General features: G+C 44.9%; 1 protein-coding gene across 1 annotated transcript; it reads left to right on the top strand.

The window, feature by feature from the left end:
* The first annotated feature begins 2449 nt into the window (after positions 1-2449).
* On the top strand, positions 2450-3357 carry LOC310696662 (TATA box-binding protein-like 1). Its single transcript, XM_083482399.1, has one exon. It carries the CDS (start codon positions 2573-2575, stop codon positions 3071-3073), a length of 501 nt encoding a protein of 166 aa, XP_083338525.1. The 5' UTR covers positions 2450-2572; the 3' UTR covers positions 3074-3357.
* The last annotated feature ends 21456 nt before the right edge of the window (positions 3358-24813 follow it).

The raw sequence follows: 24813 nt of genomic DNA, 5'->3' as shown, positions 1-24813 counted from the left end.
TCTCTGAGAAATTCATGACGTATGTAATATATTCATGATGTAATCCATGAAACCCAACCTTCCCATAATGTATTCATGACGTTTCGTGCACAGTATTCTGGGACTTGGAGGGAACTTTTAAAAGTTTATGTCGCCCCACTCTCGGGGTTCAATTCCACTTTGAACCTGTTGCGCAATAAACTTGGATCTTCGCATTTTGCTCCTGCGTCCGGCTGAGCTTCCTTTTCTTCCGCTAGAATCCACGGACTTGGTCCGATTGGCTGGGTGGCAGGGTAAATACGCACCCAGATTTTCCGTAACAAAATAAACATTTTCCAATCGTACATCCAAATGTATGTTCTTCTTGTTCTCTTATTCTATATGTTAATTCTGCAAGCTGCACATATTCTGTCAGCTTAAGTTGCCATTCTTCTTTAGTTGGGACCTCGCTCATTTTCCATTTTGGGGCTAACAAAACACGGGCTGCAGTAGCAGCTTACATAAATAACCTTTTATGACACCTTGAAATTTCTGTCTGAATTATCCCCAACAGAAAGGACTCTGGTTTTTTTGTTTTGTTTTTTTGGTTCTGCCTTAAACCTTGCTTTCTTAATGCCTAGTACAGCTTTATATGTGACATATTCCAGCATGGGAAATTGCTGGACCACAGGCACTTTTCATTTTTAATAGCATGCACCACTTTGGAAAAAGTAAACATGGAATTTGATGTCACGCTATGCTGGCGCAAGCACATCAGCTTGGTAGACAGAATGGTCCTCCCCTTCCTTCACCCTGTGCTCTGCTCTGGGGCTCCTCCTGACCTCTCCAGGTCCAGTGGCAGGCGTGGTACATGAGGGGAAGAGGTGGGGAAGCCCCATAGTGCCTTGGGAAGCCCTTCCGCAGGACCTCCAAAGACAAGGTTTGTTAGATGCCTCCTTCCCCATTCTTATGCAAAGTTAACGCATAGGCAGGGTTGTGGGTGTCAGATTTCAGCCTAGAGATTATCTCTGCCCCTTTCACTTGACTATTAAAGCAGGAAGGGATGGTTTCTCTTTCTCCAGCCCATTTTCTCTCTGCCGGTCTTCTGTTCTACTACTAAACATCTTCCAAGACAGCAATGCCCATTTACACCACAAAGAACTCATAACCCTACTTTCAGCAGCCAGAAACATCATAACCAGACACTGGAGAGACCTGTCAGGAGTAAGCATGGACCAATGGTACCAAATAGTATGGGAAACAGCCTTACTAGAAAAATTAACCAATTAACTGAAACTGACACGGGGACAAATAGAAGACGATGCCTTCACCCTGGTATGGCTCCCCTTTATCACATACACAACCCAACAAGAATGACAAAAATCCACCAACAGAATACAAATCAATATGGCTAACCTGATCCAAAACACCCACCCACCCCATTCACACACGAAAACAAAGATCACCACAGCCAGTCACAAACAAACAAGGCCAACCCCAACCTCTCTCACCACCAAAGGAACACAAGTGAACAGCAGAGAACCTGCACAAGCAACGCTGACACAAAACCCCACATATATTAAGTAAAATAGAAATATTGCCCCCCACCCCCACCCTCCTTTCCCCCTTTCCTTCCTAATGTCTCAACAAATGAAACTGATCTGTAAAAAAAATGTTACGGGGGGAGGGGAGAGACATTGCACATACCTTTTGTAAACCAAGAAAATCTTTAATAAAAATACCAAAGAACAAACAGCAAAAAACCCAAAAACCCAAAACCAAAATACAAAGCCCACACACCACGGAGCAGATTGAGGAGGCAGGCAAATGAAAAGGTCACACAGGAGAAGCTGCAATTTCTCCATCTCCTGCTTCTGCAGTCATTTTGAAAGGACAAATAAAAATATCCAGACTGTAATCTGGTGGCTAAAAGCAAACTGTTCCATTTAAACAATGCATTCAATGGAAATAAACCCGGCGATAATATGGAAGGAACTCAGTGTTACTCTGTCATCCTGCTGGCGCAAGCATTTTGGCTTGCCGTATGGAACAATCCTCTGCAACCCACAAGAGCCAACTTCAGGGTGTGGGGTGAGGTGGGGTGTGGAGGAGAGTGGAGGAAAGCCCCATTGCATAAACAGAAGTCCTTGAGCAGAGCTTCCATTGACAAAACTCATTGTGGCACCTGAGGTCAACCTCAAAATGATGCCTATGAGATTTCACCCCTCCCATATCCAAGAATCTGCTGATGTTCTCTGCTGATTCTCCAGAGAGGAAGGGGCGGTTTCTGCTCTCTACTTATTCCGCTCCAGCCTCACATCAAAGAGAGAGAGAGAGACTGAGTGTTAGAGAGAGATCGTGTGTATAGATAAGGTTGCTGCTAAGAGCATCTGTAACCTGAAGTGTCTGTAACCCGAGGTACCACTGTACCTACATTGGGAACAAGAGTAGGAGGAGGTGAGCTAGAGAAGGAGGCGGTGGCAGCGGCGGCAAGTTGAAACATCAATGGCGACGAGTCGCGCAGCAACTGGGCTGCACGGGAGCCTATAGGATTTCAGATGTGATCTTCATGGTGTCGTGCTAGAATCTTGAGGTTTTAATCTGAGTCACCCCAATGGATGTGGAGAGTGATGTTGCCTTGGACATTTTAATCACAAATGTAGTCGGAGTCTTCCAAACAAGATGTCATTGGAAGATTGCGTTAGAGGGAGCAAATGTAATATACAGGCGTGATGTTGGAAAAGCATTAATGAAGCTTCGGAAACCAAGGATTACAGCAACAATTTGGTCCTCAGGAAAAGTAATTTGCACAGGAGCTACAAGTGAAGAAGCAGCTAAATTTGGTGCCAGACGATTAGCTCCTAGTCTGCAGAAACTAGGTTTTCAGGTGATTTTTACAGATTTTAAAGTTGTCAATGTTTTAGCAGTATGCAATATGCCCTTTGAAATCAGATTGCTGGAATTCACAAAAAGCAACAGACCCCATGCTAGTTATGAACCGGAGCTTCATCCTGCAGTGTGCTACAGAATAAAATCTCTCAGAGCTACTTTACAGATTTTTGCAACAGGAAGTATCACAGTTACAGGGCCAAACGTAAAGGCTGTTCCACTGTAGTAGAACAAATTTATCCATTTGTGTTTGAAAGCAGGAAAGAAATTTTATACGTTGCCACTTCACAGTTAGGCGACCTAACCAAGCACCTTTTATAAGACTGCTGCGCATTGGACTAATAGCAAAAAAGAAGAAGATGAGAAAGAAAAGGACAACTGGATCAACACAGCTGAGGAGGTGCAAACTCTTGGCCACGGTGATAAACTCCAGTCCCTTTTGGATTTTATTTGGAACAGTGCTATATTGTAAAAACAAACGTTTACAAGATACAAAATTGCTGCTTTTTCCAAGACATTCTTGTTTTGTCTTTTTTTACATTTTGAATTATGGTGCTGGAGGAGACTCTTGAGAGTCCCATGGACTGCAAGAAGCTCAAACCTATCCATTCTGAAGGAAATCAGCCCTGAGTGCTCACTGGAAGGACAGATCCTGAAGCTGAGGCTCCAATACTTTGGCCACCTCATGAGAAGAGAAGACTCCCTGGAAAAGACCCTGATGTTGGGAAAGATGGAGGGCACAAGGAGAAGGGGACGACAGAGGACGAGATGGTTGGACAGTGTTCTTGAAGCTACCAGCATGAGTTTGACCAAACTGCGGGAGGCAGTGGAAGACAGGAGTGCCTGGCATGCTCTGGTCCATGGGGTCGCGAAGAGTCAGACACGACTAAACAACAACAACAACACAAGACATTCTATTTCTGCAGTGATTTCTGGGTGTTCATAAGCAGATTTGTCATGATATGCACTAAATTTGAAAACACTCCTATAGGTTGAGCTTATGTTTTTATTTGTGAATATTCTTTACATTTTTGTACGCTGACTGTTGGGCACCAAAGAAGCTGTAGACGTTACCCTTTTTCACCTGATAAAACAGGCACAAATAAAAGTCTGCAAAACTTTTATTTAAAAAAAAAAAGAGTGGAAGGAGGCCAGAATCAGGACATAATATTATGATGGCCGACTGGGAACAGTTATGGACCACTGGTATGAAGTTTACGGCATGTAATGCCTTAAAAGAGAATTTAATGAAAATGATTTACAGGTGGTACATAACACCAGTCAAGCTTGCAAAAATTTACCATTTGCCCAATAATAAATGTTGGAAATGTAATGAAACTGAAGGTAAATTCTTTCACCTTTGGTGGACATGCCCAAAGATTAAGGCATTCTGGGAGATGATCTATAATGAAATGAAAATGTATTTAAATATACCTTTCTAAAGAAACCAGAGGCCTTCCTCCTGGGCATGGTAGGCCAATTGGTGCCAAAGAAGGATAGAACTTTTTTCATGTATGCCACAACAGCAGCAAGAATACTTATCGCAAAGCACTGGAAGACACAAGACCTACCTACCAGGGAAGAATGGCAGATGAAGCTGATGGATTACATGGAACTGGTGGAAATGACTGGCAGAATCCGAGACCAGGGAGAAGAGTCGGTGGAAGAAGATTGGAAAAAATTCAAAGTATATTTACAGAAATATTGTAAAATTAATGAATGTTAGAAGGATGCTGGAAAGAAGTTATATGACTTCAGCAGAAATGTTATATAGAATTAAGTATGAATAGATTGACAATGGGTAAAGATGTAAACTTAAGGTTAAATTGCGTTAAGATAAATTATGGAACTAAATTTGAGAAAGAGGGAAAGGACTTGCTGGAACAATTAATTGAACTAGAATACAAAAAAGGAGGTGTGAGGAAGTCGAGGAAATAAGCAAATGAAAGATAAGGGTATGAAAATACGGGGGGGGGGGTTTCCCCTTTTCCCCCCTCTATATTTTTTAAAGGTTGGTGTTTTTTGAATGTTTCTGTTTTTTAATGTTTTGATGCACTGTTGATGTTTTGTTTTATTGTATTTTTTTTCTTTTTGTTTTTGAGGTTTTGTAACTGTTCATTGCTTATATTTCTTTTTTTCTTTTCTTTTTGTAATACTTAAACTCTAATAAATATCTTTTAAAGAAAAAAAAGTAAGGAGGCCAGCATCACCTCCTATTTTTGCAGCTGAGGGGCATATCCGACTTCCAAGAATTGCACTGTAGCCGTTGCTGCAACAATTCATTCCTCGGAGGCGGTGTGATCCTGTCTCCTGAGGTGAGTTGCCTTACTTATCTCAAGAGTGAACTGGTCCTGGGTGAATCTCACCCAAGGAATTGCAAATGCTATATAATTGAGAAGACACCCGATCACAGGGGGATTTTCAAAAAAACCCCACACAGTCTCACAATGAAATTGACAGGCCAGAGTTTGTAATGCTGAAAAATAATCAGTGATAACCTCCTCCAAAACAGCTGAAAAGACCAAAATGTTTAAGGCATGGAGGGCATCCCTGTGGTCTTTCAATGCTGTTAGACTCCTCTTGACCACAACCAGCTATTATTTCATCTGTCCTTAAGTTCTTATCTCACTCAACGCACTTTCCTTGAATTCCCGGGCCTTGGACTCCGCTTTCTCTGCAAACATCGCAAATGATTCAAGGGCAGATAAACAATCAAGCTCACCAAGGCTTTCTGTGATGCTATGGCAGGTCAGGGATCGCGAGGCCCTTCAGATGGGTGTTGCGTACGTCCCTCCAGAAGGATCGCTAGCCTGGTGATCAAAGGCAAGCTATAATTCCCCTCTGCCCTTGGCCCTTCTTGGGGGGGGGGGAATGCCGCTGCAATTCTTGAGGCTTTATGCAGAAAGAAGAAGCAATTCCCTCGATTTTAGTGGTGCTCTGTCAGAATCTGCAGCCTGCTTGAGAGCCAGTGTGGTGTAGTGGTTAAGAGCGGTAGTCACGTAATCTGGGAAACCGGGTTCGTGTCTCCGCTCCTCCACATGCAGCTGCTGGGTGACCTTGGGCCAGTCACACTTCTGTGAAGTCTCTCAGCCCCACTCACCTCACAGAGTGTTTGTTGTGGGGGAGGAAGGGAAAGGAGAATGTTAGCTGCTTTGAGACTCCTGAAGGGGAGTGAAAGGCGGGATATCAAATCCAAACTCTTCTTCTTCTTCTTTGCTGCTCCACTTACATCTCTGCCGTGTCCCCATGACAAGTAACTTCAGCATCCTGTCTGTGCTGGATTGCGTTGCCAAGTCCTTTGGTCACCAGATTTCCCCCCTTATAAAATCCTTTCTCCGCTGGCAAGGATGGATAAGCTGCTGAGGCCCTGCCCTATATCCCACCTGGTTGTCCAGGAACATCTGTTGTCAGGGCTCTGCGACAGCGTTAGCTGCTCACCTGGTGGGTGCCCTAAGCCATGGGTAGGCAAACCAAGGCCCGGGGGCCGGATGCAGCCCAATCGCCTTCTAAATCTGGCCTGCGGACGGTCCGGGAATCAGCGTGTTTTTACATGAGAAGAATGTGTCCTTTTATTTAAAATGCATCTCTGGGTTATTTGTGGGGCATAGGAATTCATTCATTTGTTCCCCTTCAAAATATAGTCCGCCTCCTCCCCCCACAAGGTCTGAGGGACAGTGGACCGGCCCCCTGCTGAAAAAGTTTGCTGACCCCTGCGCAATAGGAGAGCAATATCTCTTCGTAATGCTGGAAGGACAGCTTGAACGAGGTTTGTGTGAGGAGGGGGCGACACTGGATAGGAAACCTTAGAATGTCATCAGCAAACAGAAGACATCAAAGCGATACCAGCTCTCTCTCTCTCTCATTAAATTTTCTGTTTTACAATTTAAAATACTCATTTTACATCCTTAAGATATCAATGACTTCCCTTCTTCTCTTTCCATGGTTCATTTTACATATCATAAATCCCTGCATATTCTACAGAAACTATACCATTCAGTTTTCCATTACAGTATTACATCCATCATAACTTATTTACACTGTTGAACTTATCTTAATGCTGCCAGCGTTTTCAGCTGTACACAGTTCTTTCCCCTATATTCAATAAACGTCTTCCAGTCTTCTCTAAACGTATGTTCTTCTTGTTCTCTTATTCTATATGTTAAGTCTGCAAGCTGCACATATTCCGTCAACTTAAGTTGCCATTCTTCTGTGGTTGGGACCTCGCTAACAAAACACGGGCCACAGTAGTGGCATGCATAAATAACATTTTGTGACACCTGGGAATTTCAGTCTGAATTATCCCCAACAGAAAGGACTCTGGATTTGGGGGGGAGGGGGGGAGTACTTTTAAACATTTTTTTCCAAGTCATTATGGAACATTTCCCAATACGCTTTTACCCTCCACACATGAAAGAGCATTCCCTCCACCTCTTTGCATCTCCAGCACTCATCTGATTCAGTCTTATACAGTGGTGCCTCGCAAGACGAAAAGAATCCGTTCTGTGATTCTCTTCGTCTAGCAGTTTTTTCGTCTTGCGAAGCAAGCCCATTGATGCATTAGCGGATTAGAGCTATTAGCGGCTTTTAGCGGCTTATCTGCTGATCGGATCAGCTGATAAGCGGCTTAGCGGCTTAGAAAAAGGGGGGGAGGGAAAAAACCCGCAGGAACTCGCAAGGCATTGTCGTCTTGCGAAGCAAGCCCATAGGAAATTCGTTTTGCGAAGCACCTCCAAAACGGAAAACTCTTTCGTCTAGCGAGTTTTCCGTTTTGCGAGGCATTCGTCTTGCGGGGCACCACTGTACATCTTAGCAAGTCTACTCAGAGTTAAATACCATCTGTGAATCATTTTCAAGTAGTTCTCCTTCAAAGGATAACATGCTGTGGACTTCAAATCACTTTCCCTGAGTTTTCCCCAGAGGTTAAAATCTATATTGTGAAAGGCAGAGCCAACTCTCACCTCCTTCACCCCTTATAGCACCAATGAAATCAGCACCCTATTTTGGTGGAGACCTAAACCTTCCTGACAGATGTCAGAACTCTTCAATCTAATGTTGTTTCATTTATTGAACAATTGGAGGAGACAATTAATATTACTTTCATCATGGACCTGTGCTACCTCCCACCTGCATTCTGCCTCTTGCTGAGGCACCACCCAAATATATAAACCCCCCAGAGGGTTTTCCTCCCAAACATGACAAACCTCTTAAAGGGATATCACCACGATTCCCTCTTTTGATATTAATAGTACTAAGTGGTAGCAAACAAGAACACAATAAGGTAATATCCAGTGGGGGGGGGTTGGGGGGACGCAAGGGTACGCGTACCCCTGAACATTTTGTGAATCTAAGTTTGGCCTCATTGAGGGGCAGTATTTCAATATAAGTAGAAAAATGAGACTACCTCTAAACATTTATTATTATTTTTAGAAAGAAAACAAAAGCACTAATATCAAAACTTAACGAATGCTGACGACTCTGTCTGTCTTTCTTATGGCTGCTGGACCTCTGTAAAAGGGTTCCAGTTTCTAGTGCCTGTTTATTCATACCATTTTCTTTTGCTGGCCTCCTCCTCTTTCTTGGATTTATTTTTATTTTTTTCTTTCTTTTATTCATTTTAATACACAAAAAGGACAATTATCTGTATACATCAACACAAAGCAGAAAGTAAAATAATATTCCAAAGAATAATCACAAAACAAAACAAAACAAAACAAAACAAAAACAAAAATAAAATAAAGATGGTATTTTTTATTGTAGACCAGACTTCCCGTCCGCTCCTTACTTCAATTACTCATCATTAACTTGCTGCCAATACATATCGAGTTATTATCAGAATTTAAATAAGTTTTAATCTATCTTAGGTCTCACATCATATTTGAAACTACTACTGAAATTATTTGAATGCTGCGACAGATTTTAAGCTACAATAATTATTTTTTCAAATATAGTTTGAAGACTTCCCATTTTGAAATAAATACCTGTTTTGGTTTATTCTTTATTTTTTCAGACAAGCTATCTAATTCTGCATATTCAGTCAATTTTTGAATCCATTCTAACCTTGAAGGAACTTTGTCACTCTTCCAGTTTGCTGCAATAAGAACTCTCGCTGCAACTGTGGCGTATAAAAAGATCTCTCTTACCTTTTTGGGAATGTCTGAATCTGTAATTCCCAAAAGGAAGGCTTCTGGTTTTTTATTAAAGGAGATTTTTCAGCATTTTTTCCAGTTCTAAATAGATATCCTCCCAGAACACCTTAATTTCCTTACACTGCCACCACATGTGGTATAGAGTACCTGGTTTTTCTTTACATCTCCAGCAATTGCTTGGGACACTTTTATACATTTTAGAGAGTTTCCAAGGGGTAAAGTACCACCGATGTTGCTTTTTTAGGAAATTCTCTCTCAAAGTGTAGCAACCTGTGAATTTCCAATTTGTTTTCCACAGAATTTCCCACTGTGTCATGGTTATTGTGTACCCAAAATCCTGAGACCACTTAACCATAGCCACTGTGATCTCCTCCTCCTTGACTTCCCAGTACATCCCAGTACACCTTAGAGAGGCTTTTAGTTTTGGAATTCATCAAATCAGATTCAAATCTGGAAATCTCTGTTGCAAAACCCTTCTGTTTGTCAGATTTTAATGTCTCAAATAATTGGTGGTATTGGAACCAATCAGATATGTACTCTCTTATTTCCTCAAAACTTTTTAACTTTAATTGGTTATCTTCTTCCTTTAAGAGTACTTTATATGTTGGCCAGACTCCCTGAGTATTTTTCCTTTTCACCGCACAGGCCTCTATTGGGGAAATCCACCAAGGAACTTTGGGCTCAAACAGGTTTTTGTATTTCTCCCAGACTGCAAATAACGCATTCCTGACAATATGATATGAAAAATTTCTATGAACTTTAGCTTTCTCATAGACCAAGTACGCATGCCACCCCATCAGTTATCAAAACCCTCCAAATCTAAGAGGTCCGAATCTTGCAGCGTACACCACTCCTTTAACCAGGTGAAGCAGGCTGCCTCATAATACAACTTCAGATCGGGCAGAGAAAAGCCTCTTCTGTCTTTTATATCAATTAAAATTAGATGTTTAATTCTGGCAAGGGTCTTTTCCCTTGCCATAAAAATTTAGAAATATATTTTTGCCAATTCTTTCGTGGATTTCAGTGCCTCATTTGGTGCAGAGTGGTATGGGTTATCTATGGTCATGATCCTTTGGAATCAGTAGGAGATGAATTCTCTTCCTTCTAAAGGTGGAACCTTGTGCTTGCCCAAAGGTGGAAGGAGGACAAATATGATAAATTTGATGGACTATGCTGAATTGGCAAAAATGACTGGGAAAACCAGAGATCAAGAGGACAGTAAATTTAATAAAGAATGGGGAATGTTTAAAAGTTACTTGAAAGAACACTGTAAACAATTGAAAACATTGGCAGGATTTTAAAAACACTTGCAATGAAGCGAGAACTATGATAGAAAACGAGATGTAAGAAAATATGGAGAATATGGTACGATGCAGTTTGAAAAGAATATCTGGAGAAACCATGGAGGGGTGGAGGGAAGTTTGGGGCTTCTGAGAATCCCATTGGTAAAATGATTATGATTTATGTATGACAAATGTTAAAAGTGAAAATTATTTTTTTAAAAATATTTTTTTATAAAAAGGTGGAACCTGGTGGCATGATCATTTGATATGATAGCAGATCCCCTTGGCTTTCTGTTTCCATGTTGTGCCATCTGAAAGCAACACATTGCCATTTTCCTGAAGTGGTGGCAAGTCTTTAGCACCCTTATCGGAATGCCATTTTCTCTTGACCTTGCACAGATTTTTGCACGTGTAAATTTCACGTTGTCAGCTGATCTCACTGTGTCTTACTTGTGGCAGTCTTGTGACAAATTTTCTGTTGAGCAGTAGTTTTCTTGGGAAGAGGCCCTGCTGCGTGTTAACTAGTTATGTAAGTAAGACATGCCAAATAAGGATCAGCCTTTGAGTTCATTGCTTTATTTAGGAATCTCTTCGCTAGGCCATTCTCAACAAGTTTATTGGATTTTGTAGATACCTTGGGCTGGATGTTTTGTGGATAGAGCCATCTAGCTTTACAAATCCTTGGAACTTGTGGCCATCAAACTGATGTGTGTTATCTGTTTGTACTACAGTAGGCATGCCGTGTTGAGCAAATAATGATGCAATGAGGGTGATTACTTAAATGGCTGTCATGTTGCCCAGATGAGCTATCTCAGGGTAGTTGGAAAAACAGTCCATTATTAGCAGGACAGTTCTTTCCTGCTAGATCAAGTCAGTGCCCACCTTTGACTGTGGATGCAGAAGCTCTCCCCAAAACATCACAGGTTCTTCTATCAGCGCTGATATAAATTCCTGACATGCCAGGCTTTCCCTCTTCTTTCTCTGTCTACATTTATGTTTGGCCAGTAGCCTCTAGAAAAGTCTATCTATAATTACATTTTTCTATACTCAAGTGGCCTTCAATGTACTCTTTGCGTCATATCTTCCTTTGAAGCTTTGCATGCATGGGAACAGGATGTCACCTAGTACTCACAGTTCTTCCTTGAACTATACGATGATTCCAATTCTTTTGCAGGATATCATCTTGATCTATGAACTGGGTAAATGCGAACCTAGGGTTGCCATAGTGCAAAAAGTGAAAATCCAGATACAAAAGTTGTTGAGCTTTTTTGTTTTTTTGGAGGAGGGAGGCAAAATTGATGAGCTGGAGGCAAAGTTAATGAAAACTGTCCAGGTCATGTGGTCAGCATAGCAAAACACTGGCTCCCTCAGCCTGGAAAGCGAGATGAGCTCCGCAACCCCCTAGTCTCCTTTGACTTAACCATCCAGGGCTCCTTTACCTTTTTTACCTTTTAATGGTAATACAGTGGTGCCTCGCAAGACGAAAAGAATCCGTTCTGTGATTCTCTTCGTCTAGCGGTTTTTTCGTCTTGCGAAGCAAGCCCATTGACGGATTAGCGGATTAGCGCTATTAGCGGCTTTTAGTGGCTTATCTGCTGATCGGATCAGCTGATAAGTGGCTTAGCGGATTAGAAAAAGGGGGGAAAGGGGGAAAAAAACCAGCAGGAACTCGCAATACATTGTCGTCTTGCGAAGCAAGCCCATAGGAAATTCGTTTTGTGAAGCACCTCCAAAACGGAAAACTCTTTCGTCTAGCGAGTTTTCCATCTTGTGAGGCATTCGTCTTGCGGGGCACCACTGTACCATGCTTCTTGATCTCTTTCAGGCCGCTGAAGTATTTATTGCCTTTGAATTTCTAATTCCAAAGCTTTCTACTCTTTCTGTGGTAAGAGCAATTAACCAGTTGGAAGGACTACCTTGGGATGGAAAGTGGTGGACTCTCCTTCACTGGAGGGTTTTGAACAGAAATTGCATGGCCATCTATCAGAGATTCTTTAGGTATGATTCTTGCATTGGAGGGGGTTGCACTAGTTGAGTCTTGGGGTCCTTTGCAACTCTGCAATTTTATGATTCTTCAGTTTTGTGGCTGTGCTGGTCCCGGGGGGGGGGGTTACCATGCGGCGTGGTCTGAGTCCGGTCCTGGGTCAAGGGTCTGGAGGCTGTCTGTCAAGGGCGAATCGGGGTCCAAGGCAAGGAGCCGGGCGTGGTCAGGAACTCCGGAAGAGCAGGTCAGGGTGCTGGCAGAAACAGGTTTCCAGCGATGTTGCTCCCGCAACCTGGGACTGGGCTGGCTGGCCTTTATCTCCTCTGGGGCCTGGGGCGGTCCCGGCCCATAGATGATTCGCCTCTCCTGGCCTTAAGGCGAGCACTCCTCCTGAGAGAACTTAGTTCCCTCCGCCTCTCTGCCCTGAGCCTCTGCAGCTCAGAAGAGGCTGGAGGGTTACCGGACCCAGTGGCAACCTCACCTTCCCCTGACAGGGCTGGGAGAGGAGCACCTGCAGGCAGCGGGTCCTCGATCACCTCCGGAGCCAGAGTGGATTCATCTGGTGTCTGTTCCTGAGGATCCAGCACAGGTGAGGACCCTTCAGATTTAAGCCCCTGCCCTGGCTCAGCCGGCTCTGGAGGCGGGGACTCCTGTGCAGGCTGGGATTCTTCAGCTTCAGCCTCTGAATCCGATTCCCAGGCCATCACAGTGTCTTTAAGAAGGTAATGGTCTTCATATTCTCTTTCTATCTGTATTCCCAAGTAGTGTGTTATGTTTCCTATATCCTTCTGTTGTAAGAAAATCTGCTCCTCTTTCCTTATGGGGTATCCAGGAGCCCATACAGAGTCCTTCTAAGGTTCCCTATTGGTAGGAGAAAGTAACAGAGGCCAACCAGAGTATATTGAGAAGCAAAGCGGCTAGTAAGCCTGATCTTTATTCAAGAAACGGTTGCAACAGGGTCCGCACTCATTACACGCAGGAGGGAGGAGAACCCGAACAATGGTTCGCAAGCCCTTATATAGACTATTGAAATTGCCCGCCCTGTAGCCCAAGATTACCCTCCCAGCTTTTGCTGCCCAACTCCCCATGGGACTCTGAGTCCCCTAAGTCCATGATCGCTCAGAGGAGAAGGGATGGAGGCAGGATCCAGCAGAAAGCAAGGGAGATATTTATTTTTCTGTTGCAACAGAGTTCCTTTCCCTCCTTCCAAGGAGGGAGAGACCCTGAACAAAAGTGTGCAGGAACTTTTAAAGACTTTTGACATTGTGCAACCCACTTAGTCAAAGACCACCCCAAAATCATCATACATACATCACAGAAGGAGGAGGCCTAAGGCAGAAATCCTGTCTGCCAGGATACCTAATAATGGTCACTGGTTGCATTACCTGGGCAGCCCAGCCATTCTTTTGTGATGGTTAACACTTTAGTTCCTGAGTCCAGGTCACAGGCTCACCCTATTCATACACAAATACGCCCTTAAGACAGGATTTGCAAGCAAAAAGACAATAGGAAGGCTTTCCCCATTTGCCTCCCTTACTGCAGAGGAATATTTGAGGTCATTGGGAGAGTCAAAATGGCTTCAGGATTGCTTTCCCATACTATTTCAGATATATGGTTATATTTAGATATGTGTGCATTTATGAATATTTATTCTATAGTTGAGACCTTAAAATTATTATAACACTTCTTTCCGAGTTTTGGTTTAATACTTTAATTAGTTCATGATCACCCCCTTCTTGTTCAAAGCAGAGCATCAGATTATCTACGTGCAATGGTACATGAATTCATCTCTGATCTATTCTCTTTGAATACAGGCAGAGATCTGCTTTACTTTGGGTGTATTTCCCCTTTGTCAGTTGAAATATACTCAGTCGCAAAGTGATTTCATGCTCTTTATTCAGCTCATAGTGGTGAGGAGGAATGAATGAATGTCCCCTCACAGTATCTGCTTTATATACATTATTTACACAATGGGCTGCACATGATTGGCTAATTCCGGAATTCTACTGTAAGCCAATCAGGTTGTGGATTCACTTCTATCTGGAGCAGGATTGGGTGGTTCCTGCCAACCAATCATACTGCTGCATTGTTCTAGGACCAATCAGACTGCTGCATTCTGAATCCTATTGTTCTAGGACCAATCAGACTGCTGCAGTTTGGATCCTATTCAACTCAGTACATAACATCAGTACTTCATTTGTTTTTGCATTCCATGCTCCGGCAGCTTGCTTAACCTTTGGGGGTCTTTAACCTGGAGGGGGAGGGCAGCATACCGATTCTACCAATGTTCCAGGGTGGTGGTCTTAGCTTGGCTGGGAGTTCATTTGTTTTTCTTTCAGCTGCTGCTTTAAGTGGCAACTTGACTGTGTTCCCAGCACGGAAATCCCTTGGGAACACTTTGTCATGGTTCAGCATCATTCCCAAGAGCAGGTTCGGCAAATATGCCTTTTTGTTGTCCTTGGGAAGAAAGAAGGAACCCCTCAGCTCCATCATAAAGATAAGACCACAACCTTTGAAGATTCATAAAATCCACCCACTTTCTAAAATTGTTGGATATTTCCCCCCACTTTTGTTGAATGGCAGTATTTGTCCCAGGTTTCGCCTGTGCATTTCCACTCCTGCTGCTCTAAAACCATCTCTCCAGCCAGGGCCATCTTACCCACAGACCCTAGTGGTGTGGGGCGCCGGGGTGCCAAGTTCTGGAGGGCGCCAGGCGAGAGTCTGGGGAACACTGAACGAGCGTGCTGAGTGAGTGAGCGAGGGTGCGTGCACCGCTCTCACTGAGCGTCAGCTTGGTCTTTTCCCTTTTAGCCTGCAGGTGCCAAATTCTGTGGCGCGCCAGAAGGCTAAAAGAGAAAAAACCGAGCCGACGCTCAGCTGGAGTAGCACACCCCCCCTCACTCGCTCGGTGCAGGCCAGCTCACTCAGTGTGCTCGCTCGCCCAGTGTATGGCCAGCGGCTCCCATTTTACAAACCCCTTTAAGAGGGGACCCTGAAATCGCCACTGTGGGGGGTGGGGTGAGTTACCACTTCACGCCCACCCCACCCCCAATTTAGGGAAGATAGACTAAAGGATTCCACCCACCTGAGACCGCGATTGCATGTTTGCTGCTGGCTCCGCCTCCCATTTGTCTCTGGCTCCGCCTCCCAAGAATGCTGATAGGTTAACTGGGGTTTGGCGGGAACCCCCAATGACTAGCACAGGGAGGGAGGCCAGCACAACCAGCTGGTGAGTCCCACATGGCCAGAGGTGCTGCGTGCGGTCCCGCAAAGGGCGCCCACCAAGGGAGGTGTGAGCGCTCATTGTTGAACATGTTCAAGTTCCAGAGATCTTATAATAAGTTATCCAGATCCTTTTGGGATTGAAGCACAGCAGTCCAGATTCAGCTCAACGGGAGCACTAGAGGGAGCCAGCACAAATCCTGCTAGTGCCATGGATCTTTCCCTCCTCTTTCCCCCTCATGTCACCCCCAAATTGCCACAGGAGTGTGGGAGAACATCCAGAACAGTGCCTGGGGTAGTGGAGATACAGTAAATACTTGCACTGGTGGAATGATCAGCTAAGCTGAACACTGAATTCTTCCCTCTGCTAAAAGTTGTTTTTGTTTTTTAAAGGAAACTGCTATGGGCAGTTTAGCTATTTATCTGATTCAGCAGCTAGTGTAATAAATATCTGTTGCAGAGTATATTAAGACACCATGCAGTGGTTGGAGAAGAGTCTGTAGCAATATGCAATAAGGGATTTGTGTGTGTGAGAGAGAGAGGGAGGGCGGAGAGACAGTTGAAGTGTGTTTCTAGTTTCAACCACGAAATGACGAAACATCTGCCCTCTTTGCACCCCAAAGTGTCTGTGTCTTCATCTGGTGTGTGAAAGCTCTTAAAATAATCCCCTGCTGCCTAGAAAAAGGAAGATGGATGGCAAAACTAGTGCAAGTTGAATTGCTCAGAGGGAAGGATGCAACGTTGAGAGGGACCTGCTGTGTTACACACAACTGACGTCATTGTTGTGTCCTAGATGTGACCTGCAAAGGATTTGCAATACCATATTATGTATGTAAACAAAGGAAATCCTCTTTGCTATTCTACCGTTACGTGTTCAGGGGTACAGGATCCAGTAAGTGTTAGAAATTAATCAAGGCTTGCAGCATTAAACTGGATGCCAGACCATTTTCATCCCCAGCAAGTGTTAAAAGCTCAATAAGCAAGGCTAGCTTCCTGTGGTCAGGTGATTGCCTCAGCGATGAGCCATTAAGAGAGCAAAGGAAAGGGAGCTCTGTGTCGGGTGGCAAAGGGGTGGGACCCCTCCTTCAAACAGAACTTGAAAGCAGTTTTATTCAGAGAACATTTTAAGGGGGCCATCTGCACTTCCAATCGTCCTGCCCCAGGAAAACCTGCTCCTTTCCGTTGAATCGGAGCAAATATCAATAAGGTTTCCCGCTGAATTATATTTGTTCCTATAGAGTGGGGCAAACAGGAAACAACTCAGCCCCATGCCTAAAAATCACAGAACAAGCAGAAAACTTCTCAGACCTATGCTTTCTAGGCACAGGGCAAGGAGAAGTGTGGAAATGGGTATAGCCTGGATTTAGGATGGGAGGGAGTAGGACATTCACCTGTCACCATCCTCTGTCTGGCTCTGTCTAGCAGGTACAGAATGAAACGTCTCAACAACAGTTGTTTAAAATTACTTTCTTTTGTTTTTGTTTTTTTATATAATTTTTTATTGGTTTTACAACATTTTTTAAACAATACAAATAAATAAAAAGACATACAAACATGTATAATTTCATAACCTTTTTTCATATCCCTCACTTCTCGGACTCCCCCATACCTCCCCTTTCTGCATCCCAATTTCCAAAATTATTTCAGCAGCTTCTAAATAATTTTGTCAAATATATGTCCTCTTAGTCTTTTCTTCAACTTAATCTTATGTCGCTGTAATCCCCTTTTCTTTCTCAACACCTCGACACTTTAGCATTCATCAATTTTATAATAGTTCTTAAGATAGATTTTAAATTTCTTCCAATCCTCTTCCGCCGTCTCTTTCCCCTGATCACGGATTCTGCCAGTCATCTCAGCCAGTGTCATGTAGTCCATCACTTTCATCTGCCATTCTTCCAAGGTGGGTAGATCTTGTGTCTTCCAATACTTTGCGATAAGTATTCTTGCTGCTGTCGTAGCAAAATTACTTTCTTTTGACCCCAAGTGCTCAGGAAAAAAATCTGTCAACATCTTCAGGCATTTGAAAACTAGGAAGTTAAATAAAGAATTAACAACAGGGAGTACCTTTTGTGCAGTTCAGGAGTATATTTTGCAAAATTACAAATTGTTTAAAAAAACATGTTTCCTTGGATTTGCTGAAAACCTTTTCAGCACTTCCTTCTCAAATTCCTCCTTTTTACTGATGCACGTTTTCTGTGCACACTCAGCAAGCCTAGCCCATTGAGATGTTCCCCTGTCATCGTTGACCTTAGCCAGGTCTTTACTCTCCAAAGGTATTGAATGACTGCTCTATGCTGCATGGCTGAGCTAGAGAGATGAGCAGAGCCTTTTCTGTGGTAGAGCCTTTCAATTTCAAATATCCTGATTATTTCTACTTGTAGTTAAGTATATTTTTTTTATTTACTTGATGGGGGGGGCAGCTGCCCCCCCCCCCCCGGCTATGCCCATGACTGTGGATGAGTCCTTAGTTTAGATTCTACTGCTGATTTGAATGGCTGCTGTTTTTAATCATTCCCGTATTAGGGTGGTTTGAAATAATACATTAAATACACCCCACCCACCCACTCTGAGAGCCACAGATAGAGGTCAAAGTCTGGGTGCCCCAAAATGCAAAGAAGCAGAAGTCCCAGCAAAGAAAGAATCAATACAAAAACTTATGGTATATGCAGAAATGGTGAAACTTACCAGAAGAATAAGAAATCAAGATATGGTAACAATTTTTTTCAAAATAAAAGAATGGAAATGGTTTATTGAATATTTGCAGATAGACTGTAAACAGATAAGAACATTGGCATGGTTGTTGTAACAACCTGCAGTTTTATAAAAGCATATATTTAAAGTAGATGAATAAAAGAGCAAATTAAGTTAATTTGGACAGTGTTTTTCAACCTTTTTTGGGCAAAGGCACACTTGTTTCATGAAAAAAATGACGAGGCACACCACCATTAGAAAATGTTAAAAAAATTAACTCTGTGCCTATATTGACTATATATAAAGTAATTCTCTTGAATAGGAATCAAATAAACACAAAGAAAGTATTTTATAATTACTTTATTATGAAATAGTAAGTAAACAGAAATATGAAAAATTATAAAATACTTTATTCAGTGCGTAACCTGGGCCTGTTTGGCTGAACACAAAGCTGATATTCTGGCTGGAATTGAACGTTGCGGACCGTTCTCTGCTCAGCGGGGATTGATCCGCTGATCCCCGCTGAGCCGGCGGATGACAGCTCCGTCTCCGCACTGTGTGCGGAGAGGGAGATGTCAGAGCCCCACTGCTCTCTATGGGGAATCGGATGAGAGCGGACCGCCTGTCTGCTCCCATCCGATCCCATCCGATTTGATCCCCACCCAGGATGGATGGAAAATAGGGTGGACACAGTCCAGCGCCCGCCTAGTGGGCGAAAATTTGACTTTAAAAAAAAAATCTTTCGAATTTTTCAATTTTTCCCACGGCACACCAGGCAACATCTCGCGGCACACTAGTGTGCCGCGGAACAGTGGTTGAAAAACACTGAATTTGGATATGCAGAAGATATTAAAAATAAATTTAAGGAACCACATAAAGAGGGGGAAGGAAGTCAAGGTTTGAAACCGGAAAAGTATAAATAATTTTAAAAAGAAACTGATAAAGTCCTAGTTAAAGAGGTAAACCTTTCCCTGCCGCCTAAAGGTATATTATGATGGCTCTGCAATTAAAGATGATCTAGAGCTCTTGCACAACAAACCCATAGCCCCAAAAGATCAGAGTTTCTGCTAAGAACAAAGGGACAGGGAGGTGCCCTGGAGAAGGTGTGGTCACGCTTGCTTTGATGCAATCTCATCTAACCTCCCTACAAATAAATCAAAATGAATGCTCATTGAATAGCCACCATTGTCTAATAATACTACAAACAGATAAGGATGGCTGCTCAGTAAGCAAGCCCTCTGGAAGATCCCTTAGTTTGCGAGTCTTTAATATTGTATATGACATCTCCACCTTTTTTGCAAGCTGTTCTGAGTATTAATTTGAATGGAAGTGTAGGGCAGCAGTAAAGGTAAAGGTACCCCTGCCCGTACGGGCCAGTCGTGTCCGACTCTGGGGTTGCGTGCTCATCTCACTTAAGAGGCCGGGAGCCAGCGCTGTCCGGAGACACTTCCGGGTCACGTGGCCAGCATGACGAAGCTGCAGCTGGCGAGCCAGCACCAGCGCAGCACACGGAAACGCCGTTTACGTTCCCGCTATAAAGCGGTATCTATTTATCTACTTGCACTTAAGAGTGCTTTCGAACTGCTAGGTGGGCAGGAGCTGGGACCGAACAACGGGAGCTCACCCCGCCGCGGGTATTTGAACCGCCGACCATACGATCGGCAAGTCCTAGGCACTGAGGTTTTACCCACAGCGCCACCCGCATAGCAGTACTGAATGCTAATAAGAAATCAATCTATCTGCTTTTCCCTAATCCAGCTCAAGAGACTTCCCTCCCTTGCTTGGGGTGAAGATTTATGCTTGCCTGTATCTGAAACCCTGTGGGAAAAGCCACTGACAGGGATTGATTTGCCGTTGGGGAATCATTGTGCAGAGAAAGGTGTTTGGAGCTGTGCCATTCCCAGGGCTAGGCTGCCCATGAGGCAGAATGAAGCATCAAGGTCACATGGCAGCGGCTTCCAGCTAGATCTCATGGCATTCTCGTGCAATCTCACCACACAACCCCGGAAAGCAAGGCTTCGGCAGCAGGGCAGCAGCTGTGAAAGAGAAGAAGCCACCACTGCCACTTGCCCATCTCTCTTCACAATCAGATGTGAACAAGGCAGGGCTGGGCTGGAAATTACAGTTTGCATTGACCCGTGAGGGGTTTGGAGCTGTCAAAAAAATATTAAGTGGTTTATAAATGCTTTAAAATAAATAAACATTCAAAAGCACTGCACTATGCAAGGTCTTGGGGACACGGGTGGTGCTGTGGTCTAAACCACTGAGCCTATTGGGCATGGGTAGGCAAACTAAGGCCCTGGGGCCAGATCCAGCCCAATGGCCTTCTAAATCTGGCCCGCGGATGGTCCGGGTATCAGTGTATTTTTACATGAGTAGAATGTGTCCTTTTATTTAAAATGCATCTCTGGGTTATTTGTGGGGCATAGGAATTTGTTCACCCCCCAAATATATAGTCTAGCCCCCCACAAGGTCTGAGAGACAGTGGACTGGCCCCCTGTTGAAAAAGTTTGCTGACCCCTTCTCTTGGGCTTGCCCATCAGAAGGTCGGTGGTTCGAATCCCCGCGACGGGGTGAGCTCCGGTTGTTCTGTCCCAGCTCCTGCCAACCTAGCAGTTCAAAAGCACGCCAGTGCAAGTAGATAAATAGGTACCACTGTGGTGGGAAGGTAAATGGCGTTTCTGTATGCTTTGGATTCTGTCACGGTGTCCTGTTACACCAGAAGCTGTTTAGTCATGCTGGCCACATGACCCAGAAAGCTGTCTGTGGACAAAATCATCAGCTCCCTCGGCCTGAAAGCGAGATGAGCGCCGCAACTCCATAGTCGCCTTTGACTGGACTTAACCATCCAGGGTTTATCTGGCCCGCTTTTGAACTGCTAGGCTGGCAGTAGCCGGGACAAAGCAAAGGAAGCTCACCCTGTCACGGGGATTCGAACCACCAACCTTCTGACTGGCAAGCCCAAGAGGCTCAGTGGTTTAGACCACAGCGCCACCCGTGTTATTGCTAGCCACGCATTTCAGGCAGCAGTTCCATCTGGTGCACAAGTGGTTTGCTCTGAGTATATTGTGCCCCTAATGGCTCACTTGCCACCCACACCTAATTAAGCCCTACTGAGTACAAAGGAACTTTCTTGTAGGTAATTGCGTTCCTCCCTGCCTGTTCTCTTCTTGCAAAAAGGTGCTTGGGCTGGTGGGGAACGTGAAGTGAGTAAGTCCCTGGGAGTAAGTCCCTTTGCACTGAATAGGGCTCACTTCTGAGCAGAAGGCAGGTGTCATGCCTCCTCATGGTCCCAACACTCACCCCACAAATTGAGTGTGCATTTGGAGACAGCCGAGAGGATGCATGGGGGAAACTGGAGGGCCATCTTTTATAGGTACAGTGGTACCTCGCAAGACGAATGCCTCGCAAAACGAAAAACTCGCAAGACGAAAGAGTTTTTCGTTTTTTGAGTTGCTTCGCAAGACGAATTTCCCTATGGGCTTGAGTCGCAAGATGAAAACGTCTTGCAGGTTTGTTTCCTTTTTCTTAAAACCGTTAATACATGCATTCCTATGGGAAACCGTGCTTCGCAAGACGAAAAATTCGCAAGACGAAAAAACTCACAGAACGAATTAATTTCGTCTTGTGAGGCACCACTGTAGCTATCTTACTAGTGGGGAGTGCCCAGCAGTGCCTTGGAATTCTTAGAAACCAGAAATATATTGGATTTTTAAATGGAGAGTGTAATTTGTCAGTTTGGAGCCGTCACTCCAAAAATCGAATGAAGTCGTGCCAATGCCAAGCTTTGATGTGCTCTCAGGATTCAAAATGGGGCTTGGCAGCCAATTGATGCCCTTGGAATCCTACCGCTGAGTTTGGTAACAGTATCTCGAGAAGACGCTGAACCTATGTCCCACGACAGTCACCTTTCAGCCCACTAACTTGATTCAAAATGGCGCCCAGCACCCAACAAGAACGTAGACCCCTTGGCCCCCACCTCGGGAACCTTCATGCGTAATTTGGTGCCAATATCTCAAGAGGCATCCAAACACATAGAGAAGAAACAAACAGAAGGACAAATCGTTTCCCAAAACATATTGTAGATCCGTTCATTTACAAACACTCAGATGGAAGCAGTTACTCTGGTGAAAACAGGCACAAGGAGGTTCAGCCTGTTAAGTCAGGAGCACCCAAATAAATGTTCTTTTACCTGGAGGCCTTTGCGGGAGCTCCTTTGTTCTAATAAAGACGCTACGCGGATCTTGAATGATTGCAGGACATGGTTAGCATCATTAATTAAATCTGGCATTGACCCAAACTGTTTTCTCAGATGCAGGAATTCACGATGGCTTCACTATGGCATGCCAGAGTGAAAGTTCCTACTGTAGCTTTTACAGTGGTACCTCGGGCTAAGAACTTACCAGTAATTCGTTCCGGAGGTCTGTTCTTAACCTGAGGTACCACTTTAGCTAATGGGGCCTCCTGCTGCTGCCGCACGATTTCTGTTCTCATCCTGAAGCAAAGTTCTTAACCCGAGGTACTATTTCTGGGTTAGCAGAGTCTGTAACCTGAAGCGTCTGTAACCCGAGGTACCACTGTATTCGATTAAAGAAACTGGAGTTGAGATTACTGTTTTTTTCCGGGGCAGTCCTCTGCATCTTTATTCAGAATAAAGTCCTTCTGTGTTCAGTGGCACTTACTTCCCTGTAAGCCTACAGATTGCAACCCCATGCATGCTTACCTGGGAGGAAGTCCTGACTACAGTGTGACTTACTTCATAGTGAACTGCCTAAGATTGCGCTAAGTTGGATAACTAAATTTGCACACAGTTTCTTGTGGGAAGGCTGCTTTCCCCCTTTTCTAGATGGCAATGCAATGTAGGAGGCAATATCTTTGGGGTGAAATAAAACATTTAAGGCAGTGTTTCCCAACCGCTGTTCCGCGGCACACTAGTGTGCCGTGGAACTTTGCCTTGTGTTCCGTGGAGGCGGGCGAGGCGGGCGGTGAGAGGCGGGGCGGCGGCGGCGAGCACACGCGGGGCGGCGAGCGAGCGAGCTCCCACAGCCCATCGCCGCTCGCTACTGGGCCTGCGCATCCGCTCGCTACTGGGCCTGCCCCAGGAGGTGGGGTTGCGGGCATCACGCCCTTCCCCACGTGAGCGGGGAATCCCATCCGCCCCCACGTGAGCGGGGAATCCCATCTGAGCCCCCGCGAGAGCAGGGGAATCCCATCCAGCCATCTCAGCCCCCGCGAGAGCAGGGGAATCCCATCCGGCCACGCCTCCTGGCCAGCCAATCGGCTGGCTGGAGGGGGCGTGGCTTGCCCTTTTTAGGGCCGGAGCGGAGGGGGCTCGCCCTCTCTTCTCCGGCTAGCCCCATCGCCGCTCGCTACTGGGCCTGCGCCTGCTCGACGAGCACACGCGGGGCGGCGAGCGAGCGAGCTCCCCCATCCGAAGGCACCAAGCAGGGGCCCTTGGCCGTGCCGGTGCCCACCGTGCCCGCCTCCGCCCAGGAGGGCGGCAAGCAGCCACCGCCACCACCACCCCCGCCGCTGCCCGGCAACCGCGCCGCCGCCCCCGGCTCCCCGCGGCGGGTGATCGTTCAGGCTTCGACGGGCGAGCTGCTCCGCTGCCTGGGGGGCTTCGTGTGCCGCCGCTGCTACCACATCCCATCGCCGCTCAGCCTGCGCGTGCGCGATCGCTGCGCGCTGACGTCACGGGGCGGGGCTTTAATGGTGGTGTGCCGCGAGATTTTTTTTCAGTAAACAGGTGTGCCGTTGCCCAAAAAAGTTTGGGAAACACTGATTTAAGGAATATATATATATATATATATATATATATATATATATATATATATATATATGATAAATGTTCGTAACTGCCTATATAAACCACATGTCTGAATCCCCACAGAAAAAGTCCTGAAACTATTTTGTCCCTCCCAAACTGGCCTCAAATATTTCTCTGCAAGGTCAAAGGAAAATGGAAAAGCCTCCCCATTGTCTTCTCCTTCACAAATTCTGTTTTAAGGGTATGTCTGTCTATGAATAGGGTGAGCCTGTGACCTGGCTCAGGAACTAAGTATTTATCATTACAAAAGACTGGCCAGGCTCCCCAGGGTATCCAATCAAGTGACCATTAACAGGTAACCTGACAGACAGGAAATAAACGATGCACTCAGATTTCTGTTGTAGACCACCTTTTCTGTGAAGTAGGTATGATGTTTGTGGGCTGGTGGTCTTGGGTTACACCCCTTCTGTGATGTATGATGTATGGAGGGGTGGTCTTGAGCTCCAGGGAAGGCCATTTAAAATGTCTATATAAGGGTGGGCACACCTTTGTTCTGGGTCCTCCTCCTTTCCTGCGTGTGAGGGAAGCACCCTGTTGCAACCATTCAATAAAGATCAGGCTTACGAGCTGCTTTGCTTCTCAATATTCTCTGGTTGGCCTCTGTTATTTTCTCTGACCGATGGAGAACCTACAAAGGACTCTATAAGGGCTCTTGTGTTCCCCATAAGGGAATAAGGGCAGATTTTTGTTTATTACAGGGGCAAGACTCACTCGCCTCCTACTCAAAAGCAAGGCATATTGAGTGCTAATAATTCCATGGCAGAAGAGGAGACTGAGAGAGCACTGGAAACTAACAGCAGATAGATAACA

This window comes from Podarcis liolepis (genome assembly GCF_965112155.1).
Source record: "Podarcis liolepis genome assembly, chromosome: 17".
Taxonomy (NCBI): domain Eukaryota; kingdom Metazoa; phylum Chordata; class Lepidosauria; order Squamata; family Lacertidae; genus Podarcis; species Podarcis liolepis.
Note: the sequence above shows the minus strand (reverse complement) of the source record. Positions and strands in the feature narration are given on the sequence as shown.